Source organism: Trachurus japonicus, chromosome 8 (genome assembly GCF_045865225.1).
Source record: "Trachurus japonicus isolate A0001 chromosome 8, Traja_1.0".
NCBI lineage: Eukaryota > Metazoa > Chordata > Actinopteri > Carangiformes > Carangidae > Trachurus > Trachurus japonicus.
This window is the reverse complement of record NC_140914.1, coordinates 3,379,200-3,398,299: the sequence shown is the minus strand read 5'-3', so window position 1 is coordinate 3,398,299 and position 19,100 is coordinate 3,379,200. Positions and strand designations below refer to the sequence as shown.

At 43.5% G+C, this 19,100-nt stretch overlaps 1 protein-coding gene across 1 annotated transcript in view; it reads right to left on the bottom strand.

Annotated features, from left to right (window-relative positions):
- atxn2l (ataxin 2-like) overlaps positions 1-19,100 on the bottom strand; it is a 30,458-nt gene that overhangs the window by 3,743 nt on the left and 7,615 nt on the right. The window contains exons 6-20 of the mRNA XM_085783346.1: positions 18,695-18,819; positions 17,258-17,349; positions 15,734-15,931; positions 13,565-13,794; positions 11,814-11,894; positions 11,047-11,199; positions 10,875-10,952; positions 9,301-9,362; positions 7,598-7,884; positions 6,798-6,867; positions 6,534-6,680; positions 5,769-5,850; positions 4,835-4,995; positions 2,322-2,454; positions 1,155-1,267 (exon numbers count right to left, since the gene is read on the bottom strand). Of these exons, the coding sequence (XP_085639472.1) occupies positions 1,155-1,267; positions 2,322-2,454; positions 4,835-4,995; positions 5,769-5,850; positions 6,534-6,680; positions 6,798-6,867; positions 7,598-7,884; positions 9,301-9,362; positions 10,875-10,952; positions 11,047-11,199; positions 11,814-11,894; positions 13,565-13,794; positions 15,734-15,931; positions 17,258-17,349; positions 18,695-18,819 (2,012 nt within the window). The remainder of the gene's footprint in view (positions 1-1,154; positions 1,268-2,321; positions 2,455-4,834; positions 4,996-5,768; positions 5,851-6,533; positions 6,681-6,797; positions 6,868-7,597; positions 7,885-9,300; positions 9,363-10,874; positions 10,953-11,046; positions 11,200-11,813; positions 11,895-13,564; positions 13,795-15,733; positions 15,932-17,257; positions 17,350-18,694; positions 18,820-19,100) is intronic.

Below are 19,100 nucleotides of genomic sequence, written 5' to 3'. Positions count from 1 at the left end.
CTCAATGTGTGTTTATGTGAAAACAGAGTGTATGTATTGTTTTCTGTGCTCTTTGTTGTTTCTTCAATGTCTTTTAAACAGTCAGACAAACTAACCCATTTCCCCATGTGTTTCAAATTAAAACTTCAAATTTTAAAATTCAAACTTCAAATTTTAAAATTCAAACTTCAAATTTAATTAAATTCAGTTGTAGTTTTTCCAGTTAAACTTTATTAACTAATCACTGTTATGGTTTAAAAATTAGGTACAAAATATAAATCAATAAATGTATATATACTACATTATAAATATTGTTTATTTGACAAGTTTGAATTTAATTTAAATCATAAATAATTTTGTTCCTGAATCCACCAGACTGCTGGGATCAGATTAATCCTGTGTTTTTAGATCAAAGTTTTCCAGATCCGACTAAAAAGTTTTCATCGACACAACCTGAGGGTTTGATCCAGATGAAAACCAGGACTGGATCACGTGATGTGATCTGGTCTCAGAATCCGTTTTTGGTTTTGAACAAAGCCATTTTCTGATTACTTTTGAACAACTGAGCTCTGGTGTCGTCTTAAACTTGGATAATTAACAGTAAAGTTCATTGACAAAGAAGTTTCCATCTGATCCGGTGTTTACAGGAGCCACTGCATTTATTCACCACAGACGTTATACAGCCGTGTGACAGATGCTGAGTGTTGTTAACGGGCCGGTCCAACCAGAACAACTGGTTCAGACTGAACTTAGAGAGAAATGACTCGGCTCGTTTCTCCTCTTTTTTCTTTTGGGCCTAGTTCGACCGGGTTCGGGCCGAGAGTTAATGTGTCGAGTCCAGGCTCCAACACCCGTGGTTTCAATCAGATTTTAATGTTCAGGCCCGTTGAGAACTGTAGAAATCAAAACATCCTGCGACTGATCCCAGATCAGATCTCTGCTCTGATCAGATCAGTAGTTGTTCATAGTCGTGACTCTTTCATTCAAACATTTGAAGTGAAGAAACGTCTCTACACGATGACATCGACACGGAACCAGACAACATTCAGTTTCACCGTTTATACATGATGTCATTTTACTTCCTATCAGTTTAAGAAAAGGTTTATTCCACCTCTCTGAAACCAAATGAAATGTCATTAGATTTGAGCTGTTTATCCTGATGGAGCTGTTCATACCTGGGAGTGACCGGGGCTGGGGGCCGCGTGCTGGGGGGGCTGGTTCCCGGTGGGGGTGCTGGGGGGCTGAGGGTGATGGAGGGAGCCGGAGTGGTGAGAGAACGACTGAGGAGCTGAGAGAAAAAGAGACAGAGAGACAGAGATAAATGAAGCTGCAGGTCGAACCGTCTCAGAGTTTCCTCTCTTCCCTTGAAACCATCATCTCCCAGGACGTTTCAGCTGCTTCTGTCTTCAGTAGGGATGTCACGATTACTTGTTTTCACAATTAATCGCGGTATTAAACGCCACAATTAATTGATCGTAAAGATTCCTAAATACCGTCACTTTCTGAAAAAGATTATGTTGGAAACATACTGTATCTGCAGATGTGGCGCCAAAGTAAAGGTAAACGCACAGATACTGGTCCATTTACCTAAAGTAACACTGAATTGGTAGGAATTTAAATGTTAGCTTGTCATTTGTATTGTGAAATAGATATAGATGGCAATTAATGACTTAAATATTTCAAACATTTCCCCCAGTGGATTAATGACTGGTCCTATATTAAGAGATTAGTATTTGATTTTACACATTCACAGTGTTGTGAAATGTATTGATGCATAATAATCGTGATAATCGCAATAGGCTACCGTGATTATTTCTCTGACAATAATCGACAGTTGTACTCTATTTTCTACATTTAACCAGTTTTTTCTCTGTTTATTCCCCACTCACCCCCATTATTTTGATTTTAAAAGGTGTGCAGTCTGTGGCTCTAATTCATGAAATGATCTCATAAATTGTAAAATGTAATCTCTTACATCTTAATCTCTATATTCTTAGAAATGACAACGACAAATGATGACAGATTTCTCATAGAACAACGCAAACATGCGGTCCAACACTGGAAACACTCATCAACTCTAAGTCTTTCGCTTTCTCACACTTTTTGGAAAAGAAACCCATGTGGTGGGATCTGGAACGGTCAAATCCAGCTCTGGTAGCTGAATTTTCCAGGAGAACTCAGGCTTTTTCAGGACATTGGACTTTTTTTTCTCATTTTCCATGACTTGAAAATTGGTCAACCAGGTTTTCTCTGTTTCTTCCTCTCTCCAGAAGCCTCAGAGCTCTGGTTTAAACACGTTCAGTCTGCGGCTCAGAGTGTGAGCTGTGATTGGCTCTGCTCACCGTACATGGCCGCCGCCTGTGGCCCCGGGGGGCCGTCGCCCTGGCCCGGGTACTGGGGGCCGGGGCCCATCTGCTGGGGGGGGGCCCCGGACGTCAGCATCCTCGCTCCGCCCTGAAGCATCGAGTACACCGTCTGGAAACAACAGACAAACAAAGAAACAGTGAAACATTTACTACATTTATTAGGCTATTTTTCTTTTCATAGTTTGGGTTATTCATGTGTTTCTTCTCACACTGAATCTTTGCATCTGCCAGCGCTTCTTATAAAAAGCAATGGAGCAAAAATAGCAATAGATTTATTATAAAATGTTATAAAATATTGGTTGAGGTAAAAAAATAAGAATAAAATTGAGTGAGTGTGAGCTGGCACCTTCCAAATAATCTATACACCTCATCTATCAGCAACTTATTGAAGCACCAGTCTGCATAATGTTTTTATATTTAAAGCAGAACAATGCAGCTCGGCCGGAAATAGCTCGCTCCTTCGTTGGTTTCTCTTTTTTTCCCTCTCCGGAGCTCCCCCACAGTTCTGGTAGGCACATGTCACTGTCGTAAAAAAAAAAAAAAAAAAAACTCGCCGCCGCCACCTCCTCCACCCCCCCTACACGTGCTTGTGTTTACTGCTGTTTGCTAAGCCCTGCTAACACCGAGCTAATGCTAACACGGAGCTAATGCTAACACGGAGCTAACGCTAACACGGAGCTAATGCTAACACGGAGCTAATGCTAACACGGAGCTAACGCTAACACCGAGCTAACGCTAACACGGCGCTAACGCTAACGCTAATACAGCCACACACAGGCACAAAGACACAGACATACACACACAGGAATAAAGGTTCCAAAACGCGAAGGTGTGTGTGTGTGTGTCATGATGTATTACATTATCTTATAAAAGACCCATGGTGTGTGTATCTGTGTTAGCATTAGCTCCCTGTTAGCCACAAGCTGAACTTCATCAGTAAACATTTCATGTTTCCATGGTTTCCTCCGACTTTCCGAACTCAAACCAATCACGATTCGTGACATGCATGACGTCATCTGCGTTCTTATCTCGTACTGCCGTAAGGCAGTTTCTCGCGATACTTCTATCCATTGACGAGATTTGTAACACCGAGACGGACGACTGATCTTGCAAGTGCGGTTTTCAGCCAGTGGGGGGGGTGAGCGCATTGGCCTAGACCCCATTCACTTCATAACAGGTCACTCAACCATCACAGTGACTCTGAGCCACAATAATTACAGCCCAAATCCTGCATAGTTCTGCTTTAATTAATTTTCACCTGTTGCACTTTTGGCCACTTGTATATTTGTGCTGTATGAACTTTACTTTAGATAAGTACAAAGAATCAACTTCCACTGCTCATCATTAAGGAAAAGTGCACAACTGTTGATTTGTGAAAGGAACAGGCGGCCATCTTTTGTTGTTTATGTTTTATAGTTTTTCTATGTTGCACTGTACATTTTATTGTTTATCTTGAATTTTTCTATGTTGTATTTCTCATTGTTTATCTTGAGTTTCATGTAATTCTTAGATGATGGGAGTGGAACTTTGTACAAGTCTTCCAGGCTTCGTTCCCTCCTTGCACTGTTTTTTTTTTTAAAACTTGTGCTAAATAACTTGAGTTGTGATTATAGTTTACGACAGCAACTGTGTTTTTTTTAATTTTTTATAAAGAGGTGTGCCACCTGACGTCAGCATTAAGATCCGTGTTCCATCCAATTATAAATCCATGGAGCGGTGGATAACGATATTTTTCATCTACCATGATTCGTTCTTTTAGAGCTAAAATATTAGAAACTAGAGCTGCAGGCTGGATTTGTCTGGAACTGCCCTTTAATGTTCATCCTCTCCCTGGTTTCAGAAAACACTTGATCAGCACAACTTGTTTACCCTTGTTGGACTACGGAGACCTTTGCTTTGCGTTTTATTACTGGTTGCAGCTATCGTGTACATCACTGTTCCTTATATGCCGTCGCACATTGTCCATCTCTGTATGTCCGTAGACTCTCTCATTGGCTGACTTTTATTTATAAATCTATTCTTGGACTTTTGCCTACATATTTGTGTGTACACATGTGTAGAAACCTCAGGACATTATACAGATGCAGGTCCCGAGAGTGATAACTGAACTGGGCAAAAAGGCTTTTAAATGTTCTGCCCCGTCGACCTGGAACGATGTGCAGATAGAAGGACCTGAAACTGACACATCTTGTAACTCTGGGGGAATTCAGGTCAATTATAATAGACAGAGAATTGAGCTCAATCGGACTGTGTGATTGCGTTGTTTAATCATGTTTTCCTGAAATGACTTTTATTTGAGTCTTGTGTGATGTGCAACTGAGCCGTTTGTGTGCTGCCGTCTTGGCCAGGTCACTCTTGAAAAAGAGGTTTTAAATCTCAATGAGTTTTTTACCTGGTTAAATAAAGGATATTGATTGATTGATTGATTGATTGATTGGTTTCACTGTGTTTCTGTGGGTGAGTGGTGGCTCGTCTCCACGGCGACGTACCTGTCCGTGGTAGTGTGGCGCCATGGCCTGGATCACCTGTCCGTACTGCAGGTAGGACATGGGGAACTGGGGGACCAGCGGCCCGGCGGCCGAGACCGGGGCCTGCAGGATGGGGGAGGGGGAGGAGGGGTGGTGCTCCGGCCGCTGCCCCACCACCGGCCCTGAACAGAGGAGAGGGGGGGGGGGGGGGGTTAGTGGTTTAACCTGGACCTGAACAATGTTAAAGGGATAGTTCACCCAAAATTTAAATTTCTTCTCTGAGTTACAGGGGGTCTCGGCGTAGCAGTGCATGTCCATATAACGGCTGCAAATGGATACCAACTGTCTTTGTAACAAAAAGACACACCAAAAAACAAACTGGGAAGAGGACAGACTCTGGTTCGTACAAATTTGACGAACTGGGAAGAGGAGCTTCCGCTACAAACAAGCTTGAAATATAGACTTATTTATCATGTCGGGGCTTCAATACAAGACGGACATTACATACGAGCAGCATGGAGGTATTTGGATGTTTTTTGGTGTGTCTTTTTGTTACGAAGACAGTTGGTATCCATTTGCAACCGTCATATGGACATGCACTGCTACGCCGAGACCCCCTGTAACTCAGAGAAGCCACGGATGAGCCGGGAAATTTTTAAGAAATCCTTTATTCCACAGGCCGTACAAGCTCTGAATATGTTTTGATTGTTTGACTGCACCATGGCAACCCCTTAGAGGGCTGTTGTATCTACTGTTGTTGTTGTCTATGCCTGTTTTGCACAACATTTCAGTTTGTTTCTTGTTTCTATGTCTTTTATGTGTAGCTGCTGTGGAGTGCTTATTGTCTTATGCTTTATTGTCTTGGAGAGGCCGAAGACAAATTTCCACTACGGTGGACAATAGAGTCTTTCTATCTATCTTCTATCTGACCTTTGACCTCTGGTACAGGACTCACCTTTGGGCCGGGGGTATTTGCCCTGGTTGACGGAGGACATGGAGGACATGGAGGACATGGCGTACTGGAACATCTGAGGAGCCTGAGGAGACAAGGTCAAGGTCACGTTTATTTATAAATCACCTTGGAAACAACCTATTGTAATCTGTGTTGTTTTCACAATAAACACAATTTTTATTCAAAAAAGAAGAAGAAAAAAGGAAGCACAAACTGAGCAGAGTTTCTGCTACATGCATGTTTTCATGGCGGCCCGCCACGACTACCGTACTTTCCGGACTATTAAGTGCACCTGAGTATAAGCCGCACCAGCTAAATGTTAAAAGAAAATACATATCTAGGCCGCACTTGAATATAAGCTGCAGGTTTTCATGTTGTAACATGAGATATTTACACAGAAAGACAGTAGAGAACTGTGACAGTCTGTTGTGGTTACGCTCCTCTCCTCCATGTGCATCTGTTGACAACAAGCCGGCGAGAAATCAATAAATGGAGCGGTGGATAACGTTACATAACATATACGATGTTACGACGTGTATGTTTGTGTCATCTTAACCGTCGTCAACACAAGATTACGAGTGCAAGCAAAAAAATAAATAAATTAAAATATAAAAAGTCGAGCTGAGTCGTGCTGGTGGAAAAGAGCCCATTAGTTTAACACCACGCAGCCTGACGCTTCTGTCGGTTCAGGATAATGTTACAGTCGCCGCCGCCAGACGACAAACAGACAAACAGACAAACCATCAACTCATCATGGAGTCGTCTCACCTGCATTGGGATCTGGGACACGTAGGACAGGTAGTGTCCCGGGGGGCTGTAGATGGCCCCGCCCCCTCCCTGCTGCCCGGGGGGGGGCAGCGCCAGCGAGGGGCTGGGCGCCGCCACGCGGGGGGGGGTGGGCGTGGGCGCAGGCTTCTGTCACAACACAGAGGAAGAAACAAAACAGTTATTCATCGAATCTAACATCTGACTGTAGCCTTTTAGTTTTATTCATTCATTTATTTATTTCTGTGCTTTTTTAATGTGACCAACCAGAGGGGAGTTTCCTTTGACGGGGAGGAACTCCTTTGCGTTTGGATTCAGTGTTGAGTTTTTCACTTGTCTGCAAAAAACAAACAAAAACAAAGAAAACAACATGAAACACTGCAGGAAACATGAAAAGAACTCTTTTTCTGTTTTTATTATTTTAATTTTATCTTTTTCTGTCTTTCTATTTCATTTAAACCTCTGGAAAAAAAATAAGAGACCACTTTCACAAATGTTTCTTAAAAGCATCTCTACATGTATGACAGTCATTCTTTTCTTTTCTTTTTTAACTCATTCTCCTTAATGAGACACTGATGAGGTCGTCACCTGAACCACATCTGGTTTTATAGGAAGATTATAAATAAAAACCACTGCTGGGATTAAACATCGACATTATCCCACAAAAACTGATTTATAAACTCTTCCTGAGTTAAAATATTCTTGCTGTGTTGTTTAGGAATAAATATGAACATGTTTTCTTTGCATTATTATTATTATTATTCAAGGTCTGAATAGAATTGATATTTCTGTTATTTAGACTAGTTTAGTCATTTTCAGACAATAAAAGCTCTAAATGACAATATTTTTATTTCAATTTTGGGAGAAATGTTGTCGGTAGTTGATAGAATGTAACAAAATTAATTTTATTCTAACACATACCTATAAATAGTAAAACCAGAGAAACTGGTCATTTTGGGAGTGGTCTCTTAATTTTTTCCAGAGCTGTATATTGTTTATTGAACTTTTAAAGAAAAGTAGAGCTCTTTGTTTATTATGATTATTATTATGATTATGAGGTGACTCACGCTGCAGCGGCCTCTGTTCTCTCCTCTCCGCCGCCACCGCCGGGGCTCGAGGTCGGAGCAGCTGAGCTGGTGATGCTGCTGCTGGGCGGAGCCTCGGAGCTCGACTGCTGCTGCTGCTGCTGCTGCTGAGCATCATGGGTAGAGGAGGAGGAGGAGGAGGAGGAGGAGGAGGTGAGGGAGGGGGGGGCGGGTTTAGGGAGGCCGGGTGAGGAGGAGGAGGAGGAGGAAGAGGAAGTAGAGGAGGGAGGAGGATCTGAAGACGCTGAAGGAGAAGAGCTGGGCTGAAGCTGACGGAGAGAAGGAGAGAGAAACTTCATAATAATAATAATAATAATATAGTTAAAGCAGATATCATCGGCACGGCCGTTTCGGCTAATGCTGTGTTCAAGGCAGACTTTTGAAACCGTAAGTTACAGCTTCAAGTCACAACTACGACTTGGTAGCGTTCCAGGTAACCCGTAGCTCGTGTTTTTACCGTCCTGTTGTCTGTGAAAGTTCCCTATAACGGCCACTCGTAACTTCCGACCCGTGAACTCGTACCAGATCGAACTGGTATGACTTCACAGGAAGGAAAAACACAAAGTACGAGTTTCCTTGAACGCACCATGAGTTAGCAGCCCCCGCCCTTGTCAGGCATCAATTGGTCCTCGTGCTACGTCACCACATTCACGCGCATCCCTTGGCTGCACACACAGCCCTTCATGCCGTTCTCTCCCCTCATTGGATAACACTTGTATCCCACAAGGAAAATTTTCTCCTCGGGTTACAGCAGAGCAGAGTGACGGAGAGACTCGTGTTTAGGCTGAAATACTTCATGTAAGTGATTGCTGACGGAAAATAGGACTATTTAGGACTTATATTAACAAAAACATTCCACTGATATCTGCTTTAACATAATAATTTTAAAACAACTGGAAAAACAAAACACAACTTTCACTAAAACATCGGTACAATCTCATATTTGGAAAAGCTTATATTCACCGTAAAAGATCATTTCACCCACTACAATGAACACCTGGTCCAGAGCTGATTCTACACTCTTCATCTCTTTATGTTTCTCTCTATTCTCTCTTTTTATTTACCATCACGTCCAATATGCTGCTCTGTTTCATTCTGTCTGAGTTAGTTTGTTTGTTCTGTAGCTGCTCTTTATGCCATGTGGTTCTGTACATGATGTCTGACTGTCTTGTAATGTGTTTAAAGGGACAGTATGTGAGAAATCTAAAGCAGTAGTAAGTAGTAAAATCATCCTAATATGTCACAGATACTCAGGAATAATGTTCATATAACATACTGAACTCACCAACAACAATAGTGCAGCCAGAATATTCGCATAATTTTTTTTTTTTTGCAGACAGACGCAAATCATGTTTATGTCTTGAATTTACGTTTTGGCATGTGGTGCCAATCACAGCGTCAGTGGCGTTTCAGCTTCCGGGTTGCCAGTTAAGCTACCACTGAGCTGCAGCTACGGCTGGGAGATAAAACAAGCTCCAAAAATGATAGTTTTCTATTATTGGTTATTATGGTCATTATTTCCTTGATATCACACGGTAGAAATTAGCAACTTGTCTCTCTGCCTCAAAAAAAATGAGGATGGGAAAACGGTATGAGAACATCAGGTTGCTCATCACGCATCATGAAAATTTAGATTCTTTGGCAAAGTGTTTGTGTCTGTTGTGTCTCGGCTTCACAGCTCTCACCCTGAACTCCTTCCCAAACTTGCGTAGTTCCTCCAGCTGAGTCCTCTGCTGCTGAGACGGAGCTGAAGGAGACACAAGGAGGCATGAGGAGGAGGAGGAGGAGGAGGAGAGAGGAGGAGGAGGAGGAGGAAGAGGAGGAGGAGACAGGAGGAAGAGGAGGAGGAGGAGGAGGAGGAGAGAGGAGGAGGAGGAGGAGGAGGAGGAAGAGGAAGAGAAGGAGGAGGATGAGAGAGTAAGTCTTTGGTCGCACTGCACGCAGAAGTTGCGCGCGCCTTCTCGGGCGCTTGGCTGGTCGCACTGGGAGCTATTTCTCCTCTTCTCTCTGCGCCGGTCAGACATCGACTGCAGTCGTTCATACTCGTATTCACTCGGTTTTCCACACACACGTCATTTTAAACATGTGTGTGTGTGTCGCGTGTGCAGACGAAACTGACAAATATTTAAGCTCTAGACGGACAAGCAACAACTTAATTAATCATCATTTTATTTATTTTATTTTGAAAATTGACCGGATTCTCTCGCCTTTTCTGTGCCCGACTTCCTGTCTGGTACGATCTGGTCTACCCAGCTTGACAGACGGCGCTCTCGGCGCTCTCGCTCGCATGAAAAATAGAAATGAACCGATCTGAAGCGCTGCAGGCGCACGCACTGCACTCCACAGCGCGAGATGTGCGACCAGGCAGACCGGTTAACACAGGGGTGCTCACACTTTTTCAGCCTGAGAGCTACTTTTAAAGTGACCAAGTCAAAATGATCTACCAATTTTTGGTCGTCCAGTTGGTCAGACTATGCGGGGGGGGGGGGGGCTGCGTTTACCGTGCGCCCCTGTCTGTATGTGAACCTGTGTCTGGGCAGAGATGAGAGATGGTGTTTGTTTTTTTTTTAATAATCATGCTAGCGTTTCACCATCTCTCATCTGTCAGCTGTCAGCCTCTCAACCTGCCGCCTCTCTCGCTTGCGGGCGCACGGCACGTAGACACACGTGAGGAGAAAAAAAAAAACTTTTTTTTTTTTTCTGTTAGTGGGAAACACTGATCAAGCTGTGCGTACACACAACTCTGCGCAATATTCCATTGATAAATCACACCGGACCCAAGAATGGTGCAGACATGAACACACCTCATATTCCACCCCCAGAATGCCACAGCACAACCATATGGTCAGCACGTGCATAATTAAGTAGCCATGTGCTCTGTGGAGCGGCGACAAATTAACAACAAAGACAACGGGCGGAGAGCGTGATTCACCCGGAATGATGCTTCGGCGGACCTGCCCTCGCTTTTGAGGTCGGTTCTTTTACAGTCTATGGGTCGGTTGTGAGAAAAATGCTGCTGTCCAGACAACTGTGTTTTTAATTTTTTTTTTTTGTTTTTTTTTTGTTCTTCATCACGCGATCGACCCAAATCGACGTAATGAGCACCCCTGGGTTAACATGTGGTCCGATCTGAAACTGCCTCCGCTCCAGGGCGCTGCGCTTCGGTTCCGCGTCCAGTGCGACCAGGCTGAAATAGACAGAGGAGGGGGAGAGAAGAGGAAGAAGAGGAAGAAGAGGAGGAGACCTTTTCTCCTTTTACCTTTGTTGCTCTTCACGTCCGGAGGAACAGACAAACTGTCGACTCGCTCTTTAGCTGCTGAGCTCAGGATCTCATTCACTGAGGAGGAAACATGAAAACACAGGTTAGTCTTCTCTCTCTCTCTCTCTATCGTTCATGAATCAGATGTTTAAACGTTTTAACGGCGTCTCACCGTCGACGGGGAAGGTGGGGACGGGGCTGGAGGTGGAGGCTGTCGCCGTGGTGACGGTGGAGCTGGAGGAGGAGGAGGAGGAGGAGGAGGAGGAGGAGTCCAGGAAGACAGGGAGGTCCTGGGAGGAGGCGTCTGGTTTCAGAGCACGAGAGACTGTGGAGGGAGAGAGAGATGAAGATGAGGAGGAGGAGGAGGAGGAGAAGAGAGATGAAGAGGAGGAGGAGGAGGAAGAGAAGAGAGATGAAGAGGAGGAGGAGGAGGGGGAGGAAAAGAGAGGAAGAGGAGGAAGAGGAGGAGAAAGGAGGAAGATGAGGAGGAGAAGGAAGGGGAAAAGGAAGAGGAGGAGGAGGAGGAAAAGAGAGGAAGAGAGGAGGAGGAGGAAGAAGAGAAGGAAAAGAGAGGAAGAGGAGGAGGTGAAGGAAGGGGAAAAGGAAGAGGAGGAAGAGGAGGAGGAAAAGAGAGGAAGAGGAGGAGGAAGAGGAGGAAAAGAGAGGAAGAGGAGGAGGAGAGAAGAGGAAGAGGAAAAGCAAGAGGAGGAGGAGGAAAAGAGAGGAAGAGGAGGAGGAAAAGAGAGGAAGAGGAGGAGGTGAAGGAAGGGGAAAGGAAGAGGAGGAAGAGGAGGAGAAAGGAGGAAGAGGAGGAGAAGCAAGAGGAGGAGGATGAAAAGGAGAAGGAAGAGTAAAGGGGGAGGAGGAGGAGGAAGGTGAAGGAGGAGGAGGAGGAAGAGTAAAGGAGAAGGAGGAGGAGGAAGAGGAGCATGTCTGTACCTGCAGGAGAGGACTGTGAGTGCGTCGTCGTCCTCACGTTCCTCTGAACTCTCTGGGACTTTGGTGAAGTTCTCAACACAACTGAAACACACACACACACACACACACACAGGTCAACCTTAATCAATAATCAATAGGCCTGTAACGATACACGTGTTGAAACCGAAGGCTGTGACGAGGGGGGGGGGGGGCGGGGGGGGACTCTAAAGTCCCTCTTGACAAGGGAAAAGAAGTAGGGACCGGACCTGCCATGCCGTGTAAAAAAAACCAAAACACAACAACAACAAACTGAGAGCGATCGTGTGTCACGACTTCCTGTATCTGGCCCTTCAAATTAAAAGCCCTATAGCCTTTCTTATACAGTTCAGTCATGTTGATTTTGACAAAACACGGCTCCAAATGTTTTTTTTTCCTTCGACCAATCGACCAATGAGATTTTGGTCAGCCAAATTGCATTGTATTATAATTGACCCTTTGTTGGCCTTCTGATTGGTCTGCTGATCCACCAATCAGAGCGCTTCTCCCCATGTCACATGTTGCACAACATTCTAAGGTTGGACAACCCTGGAATGAAACCCTATGAACCGAGATAGGTAGACAGCAATTTTTTTGGCAAAAACTACTTAATAATTTTTCAATATGGTTAAAATGTGCCTGGGGTTCCTGCAATAGCAACTCACGATATCTGGAACGTATTCCTGGAGTCATTTTTATCCCATTCCCTAAACACAAGACATCAATAAACATAGGCTACTTGGCCCATGTGTACTGTATAACATATTACTTTAACCTTCTGTTAGTTGAGCTTAATAATAGGGTTTGGGGGTGTCCACTAGGGGGAGCTGTAGGCATAGGTCAGGGGTTAACTGCAAAGTTTTGTTTGTTGTTGTTGTGTGCAGTCCTCATGAGAAGTGAGCCCGTTTTCCCTGGCTGTACTGTGCTAAGTGCTAAGCTCATTCATCCTCCAGTCCACTCTCTGGTCGTGTTCATAGACAGAGAAGATCTAATACCTTCAAAGTTATCTAGCAAACGTAACATTACCGCCACTAATGTCTTTTTAACTTTGTGAAGTTTTACGAGGAGAAACGGGAGATCGGCGGAGATTAGCTTGTAGCTAACGTTAGCTAGCGTCGTTAGCTACTAGCTAGTGAGTGACCAAAACAATGATTTTTCCCCATTTTTCGGAAAAGTCAGGTAATGCCCGTTCAATCGCTATTGAGTCACGTCTGTCCTCTATCATGGACACTATTTTTCTGATGTATAAATTAATTAAAATTTTCCTTACAAGCAATTTAAATCTTCCTAATTTTCAATGGTTTCCAATGGGAGTTAACCCTTCCGTGACCATTGTTTGTCCAACCTAGCAACAGTGACCGTGTGGGGCGGGGCCTTGACAAAGGGTCAATTGCTTAACTATTGTAAAGTGCATTGAGTTTGCCCTGTGCATGCACTTTATAAATTGAATTGAATTGAATTGAATAATGTTTTTTGGTGGACCAGTGCTTGGTCGACTATTTGGGGGCAGCCCTAGTTATAACTGTTAATGTTATATATTGTTGTTATAATAAATAATCCAGTTTTTCTTTTTTTAACCTTAATAAAATTCTAATTGAATCGAACCGTGGGTCAGAAATCGAGATACGAATCGAATCGTGACTTTGGTGTATCGTTACAGGCCTAATAATCAATAATCAATAACAACCAACAACTCCTCCTCCTCCTCCTCCTCCTCCTCCTCCTCCTCCTCTCACCTCCGTTGAGCGGCGAGCGGCCGGCGTCGCCCAGCGCCTGAGGGTGAGACAGCGAGTGTGGGAGGACGTGATTGGTGCAGGGCGGCGAGCTGCTCTGTGATTGGCCGGCCGCTCTGACGGAGGAGGAGCCGGGCGGCGGCAGTCTGGTCGAGGTCGAGGTCGTTGCCATGGTGCGACCGGAGGCTCCGCCCCTCACGCCGCCACCGGACCGGGGAACAAACCGACCCTCCCTGGAAAACAGAGATGATGATATTTCATTAAAGGGACATTGTGTAGGAATTCCTCCATCTAGCGGTGTGGTTGTAGATCTGAAGCAACTCAGTCGTATTTTTCATGCTGCATTCACCTGAAATTGGGCAGACGGCAGACGGACGACAGCCGCTGCACGTAACGGCATAAACAAGCCTCTATGTAAACAAGTGGTCCGTCAGCACGAGGCAAAACAATACACGTGACAATATGTTGTCATGGCGATGTGGTATTGTTTTACCGTCTTTCTCTGGACTTCTGTGACTAAAATGACATCTGGTTTGTTAGCGACGGCCGTCTGCCCGACTGCAGGTGAATGCAGCATCAGTGTAACGCTCCATTCCTCCTCACTGCGTTACCACGTTATTCTTCTTTACAAGTTAATATTTTCTATTTTTCTATTTCGACGTGATTTAGACTTTTTTCTAGTATTTTCTGACTGTTTGATACATTATTTATGAATGACCTGTACATGTATCTTGTCTGATGCTGATTGGAACCAGTTGGCTCATGTTAAAAGGGGCGACACACCCACTAATCTGTTAACGCCGAGGACGGCTGACTGCCGACACGCGTCCGTGTTCTTGCTGCTAGGCAGTTTCATGAATTAAAAAGTGTTAAACTTATAGTGAGTGCCGTCAAGAACTTTTTTGTACTTTTTCACAGACGCCACCTCCACCTGAGCCGACAGCTCCGGTGTCTCCGCTGAGTTTCCGTGGTTTCCTACCGTCATGCTGCCACTGAACGTAAAAACATGGAGACACCACATGGCAGCAGCACCGAGCTTACCCGCTCCATGCTGACATCATGCAGCATGATGATGATGATGGTGAAATTTTACAGATAAAACCACGTGTTTTTTCATCAGCATCAGTACAGAACTGAAATGACGGTTAGAGGGGAATTCAATCAACCTTTATTTAACGGGAGCATTGGGAAAACGTTTTAAAGTAACGAATACGTTACTTTATCAGTAACGCATTACTTTTAAGTAACTGAGTTACTAACTGAGCTACTTTTTTATGAAGTAACTAGTAACTGTAACTAGTATCCTGCAGACCATTTCCTGCATGTCATTCCCCCTCTCTCTGCCCCCCCCTTTCCTGTCTATCTCACTATGTGCTATCAAATAAAGGCAAAAAAGCCAAAAAAATATACTAAAAAAAAAATGTTTTCACTTTCGTCCATTTTGGGCCAGTCCAAGAATTTCACTGTGCACACTGAGGCTCATGGGAAATGTAGTGAAAACACTTCGCTTTCCAAAACTCCTGGTTGTCCCTTTACAGGGTATATACAGGAATCTTGAAGTTAATTCTAAAACCTTTTTAAGACTTTTTCAAGACCTTCTCAATATTTTTCAACACCTCACCGCCGCTTCAAGCTGTAACCATTTACATCAGTGACACTTTTAACTGAACAGTTTTAGTTTGTGATAAAGACTATAGACCACTATGATACAACAGAATTCAAAATAGGTTAGGATAATAAATCAAAGGCAAAGTTTATAATAAAAAAAACAAAAAAAAACATTGCTCCACTCTCAAAAAACCAAAACAACAATCTTCTTTTCTTTTTTATGTACCGGTTCATCTTTGTTTTTTAATAAAATGAATAAATTCACACACTTTCACAGTGTCTTTTAGGACTCAAACTCTTGGACAGCTAATTCAGAAAAAATACCTTCAAAATTTAAGACTTTATAATGTTGTGAAAAGACTTTTTAATACTTTTTAAGGGTCTTAATTTTCCCAAAATTGATTTATCACCTTTTAATACTTTTCAAGACCCCGCGGATACCCTGCTTTAACTGACTGACGACCGAAGACTGATTTTACGACCGGGAGTCGATCCGTTGTGTTTAATTGTTGTTGTTCTGTGTGTTCATTACTATGTGAATCAACAGCAACAGGTGAGTGTTACCTGGAGGGGGCGGGGCTCGTCCTCTCCTCCTTCTCCCTGACCACGGAGCTGAACCGGTCCTCCTCGCTCCGCTCCTCCTCGTTCTCCAGGGAGATGCGGCGCCGGTACTGAAGCCCGCCCTCGATCTCACCGGCCAATCGGGCGGCTCGCGCCTCCCGCTGCCGGAACGACTCGGAGCTGCCTCGCTCCAACGGCATGCTGGGAAAACACAGAGGAGGAGGATGAAGGAAGAGGAGGAGAAGGAGGATGGAATAGGAAGAAGAGTAAGAGGAGGAATAAGAGGAAGAAGAAGAAAAGGAGGAGGAGAAGGAGGGAGAGGAAGAGGAGGAAGAGGCAATAGTGTAAAGCTGCAGTACCAGAGTAACAGTAGTTCTAGGACCGCAGGTCTAGGACCGCGTTCGGATGTTGCTGCGTTACTATGGAAACGGTCACAGCTCCGGAGGTGATTATTTGAATTTTACAAGTTCACATTTTGAGTTTGAGTGGTTAGGCAACGAAGAAAGGAGTTGGTTAAGTTTAGTAAAAAGATCAGGTAGAGTGTAGACAGGCCAGATCAGTTTGAGTGAGAAGTGCCATATTGGTTAGGTTTAGGCAAATAAAGGAGCTAATTAAAGCAAAGACGGTTTATAAACCTCTGATCAGAGGACAGCAGAGGAGGAGAACTATGGATATTTACCTTATGTTTCATTTTTACCGTCATTAACAGCAGAATAAATGACTTGTAGATTGTTACAGGGAGAGTGGAGGCTCTCTGCTTCCACACCGCTGCTGCTCAGAGCCTCTGCTGTCACTGCTCTTGTCGGTCACGGTGAAAAAAAAAAGAAAGGAGTTCGGTGGCACCGAGAGTCCGCAACAGTAAACGTGTTTATGACAGATAAGACTACACAAATACACCCATCCTAGTATATGATAATCCATTGTTCCATCGATTGATTATTATAAAGGCTTGGTTGGAAACAAACGCATACGACCGGGAGGAGGCAAGAAAACAGCGGAGAACTGAGCCACAAAGCAATACTTCCATTCCGCACCCCTCTAAATAAATGTAGCTTTTATTCTACATATTCAAGCTTTAATTTTAGTAAAAAGACCAGTAGAGTGTAGAATAGAGAGAGTCCAACGACTGTCCAGAAAGTAGTTAGGAGCACGTTTGAGGTGATTTGTCGTCGATAAATCTGACGGCAGTAACTTCAGACGAGATTTGGTAAAAAAAATTAAAAAAACAGCAGGTAACGGCAGTCTCCACTTGGTAGGAAACCATAGATATACATATAGTATCTATGGTAGGAAGCGCTGTGACGTAAATCGAACGGTCCTAAAACTGCGGTCCTAAAACTGCGGTCCTAGAACTGCGGTCCTAAAACTGCGGTCCTAAAACTGCGGTCCTAAAACTGCGGTTACTCCGGTACTGCAGCTTCACCCTACTCGGAAGAGGAGGAGGAAGAGGAGGAAGAGGAGGAAGAAGAGGAGGAGGAAGAGGAGCAGCAGTTGTGTTTTAACCGATGGTTTGATGACGTCACTCACGTGTACGTGGACAGACTGGAGTCGTAGGTCGTCTTGACGCCGTACGTTTCCTCGTTGAACTTGAACATCTCGTTGGCGTCCCAGCCGTTGGACTGACGGGAGGAAGAGGAGGAGGAAGAGGAGGAGAGTCACCGATCAATAAACCATAACGATCAATACTGGATGTTGACTTCTCACATTCACACACACTAACATCTTCATCATCATCATCATCATTATGTCAATGAGATGAACTTTGTGTTTAAACTAGTGGGTGGGGGTGGGAGAAAAAATCGATTCACATACATATCGCGATATCTTTTTTGACGATTTTTAAATTGATTTTTTTGGGGGGGGGGGGAAATGTTTTGAATGTTTTTTTTTTGTATAATTTTTTAAAATATTGTGCAATGTGCATTTGTTCGCCTTTTTTTTTTACATCCAGAGAGTCCAGGTTTTGAAAAGGGTTTAAGTTCACTTTATAATGGAGTATGTTAATTTATAGGCTCCTACAGTATTTGTGTGCAGATAAATGTTAAAAACGCTAAAGACTAAAAATCGAGAGAATCTGCAATATCGTAGAATCGCAATTTAAATCGAATCGCCATCCAAAAAAATCGTGGAAGAATCGAATCGGGAGAAAAGCATATCATCCCAGCCCTAGTTATAACACAAAGTGCCTAACAGAGGATAAAAACTAAACAAAACAATACAAAACACCGTGAAAACCCCAAACCTCCCACCCCCACAAATATACACACAGATACACAATTACACTTGTATGATTTTTATTATTTGTTATTTATATTGAATTATAAAACGTAAAGGTGAAATCCGGCGATCTGATTGGTTGTTAGCCGTGGTATAATGAGCAGTTACCACGGCTACTATTCTAAAGCCTTATCACAGCGTAGGCTATCACTCCGCCTCAGGCAACGTATGACTGGTATGAATGGAAGTTGTTGTCATGTATCCATGACAACGGACTGTTGCAGTCCGTAGCAAAAGACAGTCGATGTTTCTACGATGTTAAAAATGTAGTAAAGTAGTGTAATTGACATGTTTAAGGTTTAAACTTTGACCTCCAGAGGGTTAACAACGGTAGAGGACTGAGACCAGATGCAGAGCTACTTGGAGCTAACGTCTGGAGACAAGGGACTATTTACTTCACACTGAGGCTATTTTATTGGATAATATGTATTTCTGGTTGAATAAAACTACATGAAATAACAAAAACTAAATTAAAACAAACTGAATTAGAGAAGAAAACAAAAGAACAGAACAAAAATATAAAGGCTACTATAATGAAAAATCAAAAACTATTGTAACCTTGAGTGGGGTTCACCAAGATAGAATACGGTTGATAAATACTTCTACTGCTACTAATAATAAATGTGTGTGTGTGTGTGTGTGTGTGTGTGTGTGTGTGTGTGTGTGTGTGTGTGTGTGTGTCCTCACTGTGTCTGACTCCAGGTCAAAGTTGTCTGCGTCTGCGTCTCCGTCTGCGTCCCACCTCTGCAGCACCTTCTCCCGGTGCTCGCCGTTGAGCCGCGACGAGCTGATGGCCGAGTCGGTGAACGTGTCTGTGAACGCAACACCAGTTTAAATCTCCACAGGAAAAAACTACAACACGACTCAGTCAGAGTTCATCCTGAAGGGAATTAAAATACTGAGGATGGAAATGAATGAATAAATAAAATAATGGCAGTAATATATTTTTTTGTGTCTTGTTTGCGTTTGTCGATCATCTATTTGATTATGTGTCCTCTTCACCTTTTATTGCACCGTATACATAAATAAAAAATAATTCATCCTTATGGCTGGGAATCACATCACTACTGATTTACTGAATTCATTTGATTCC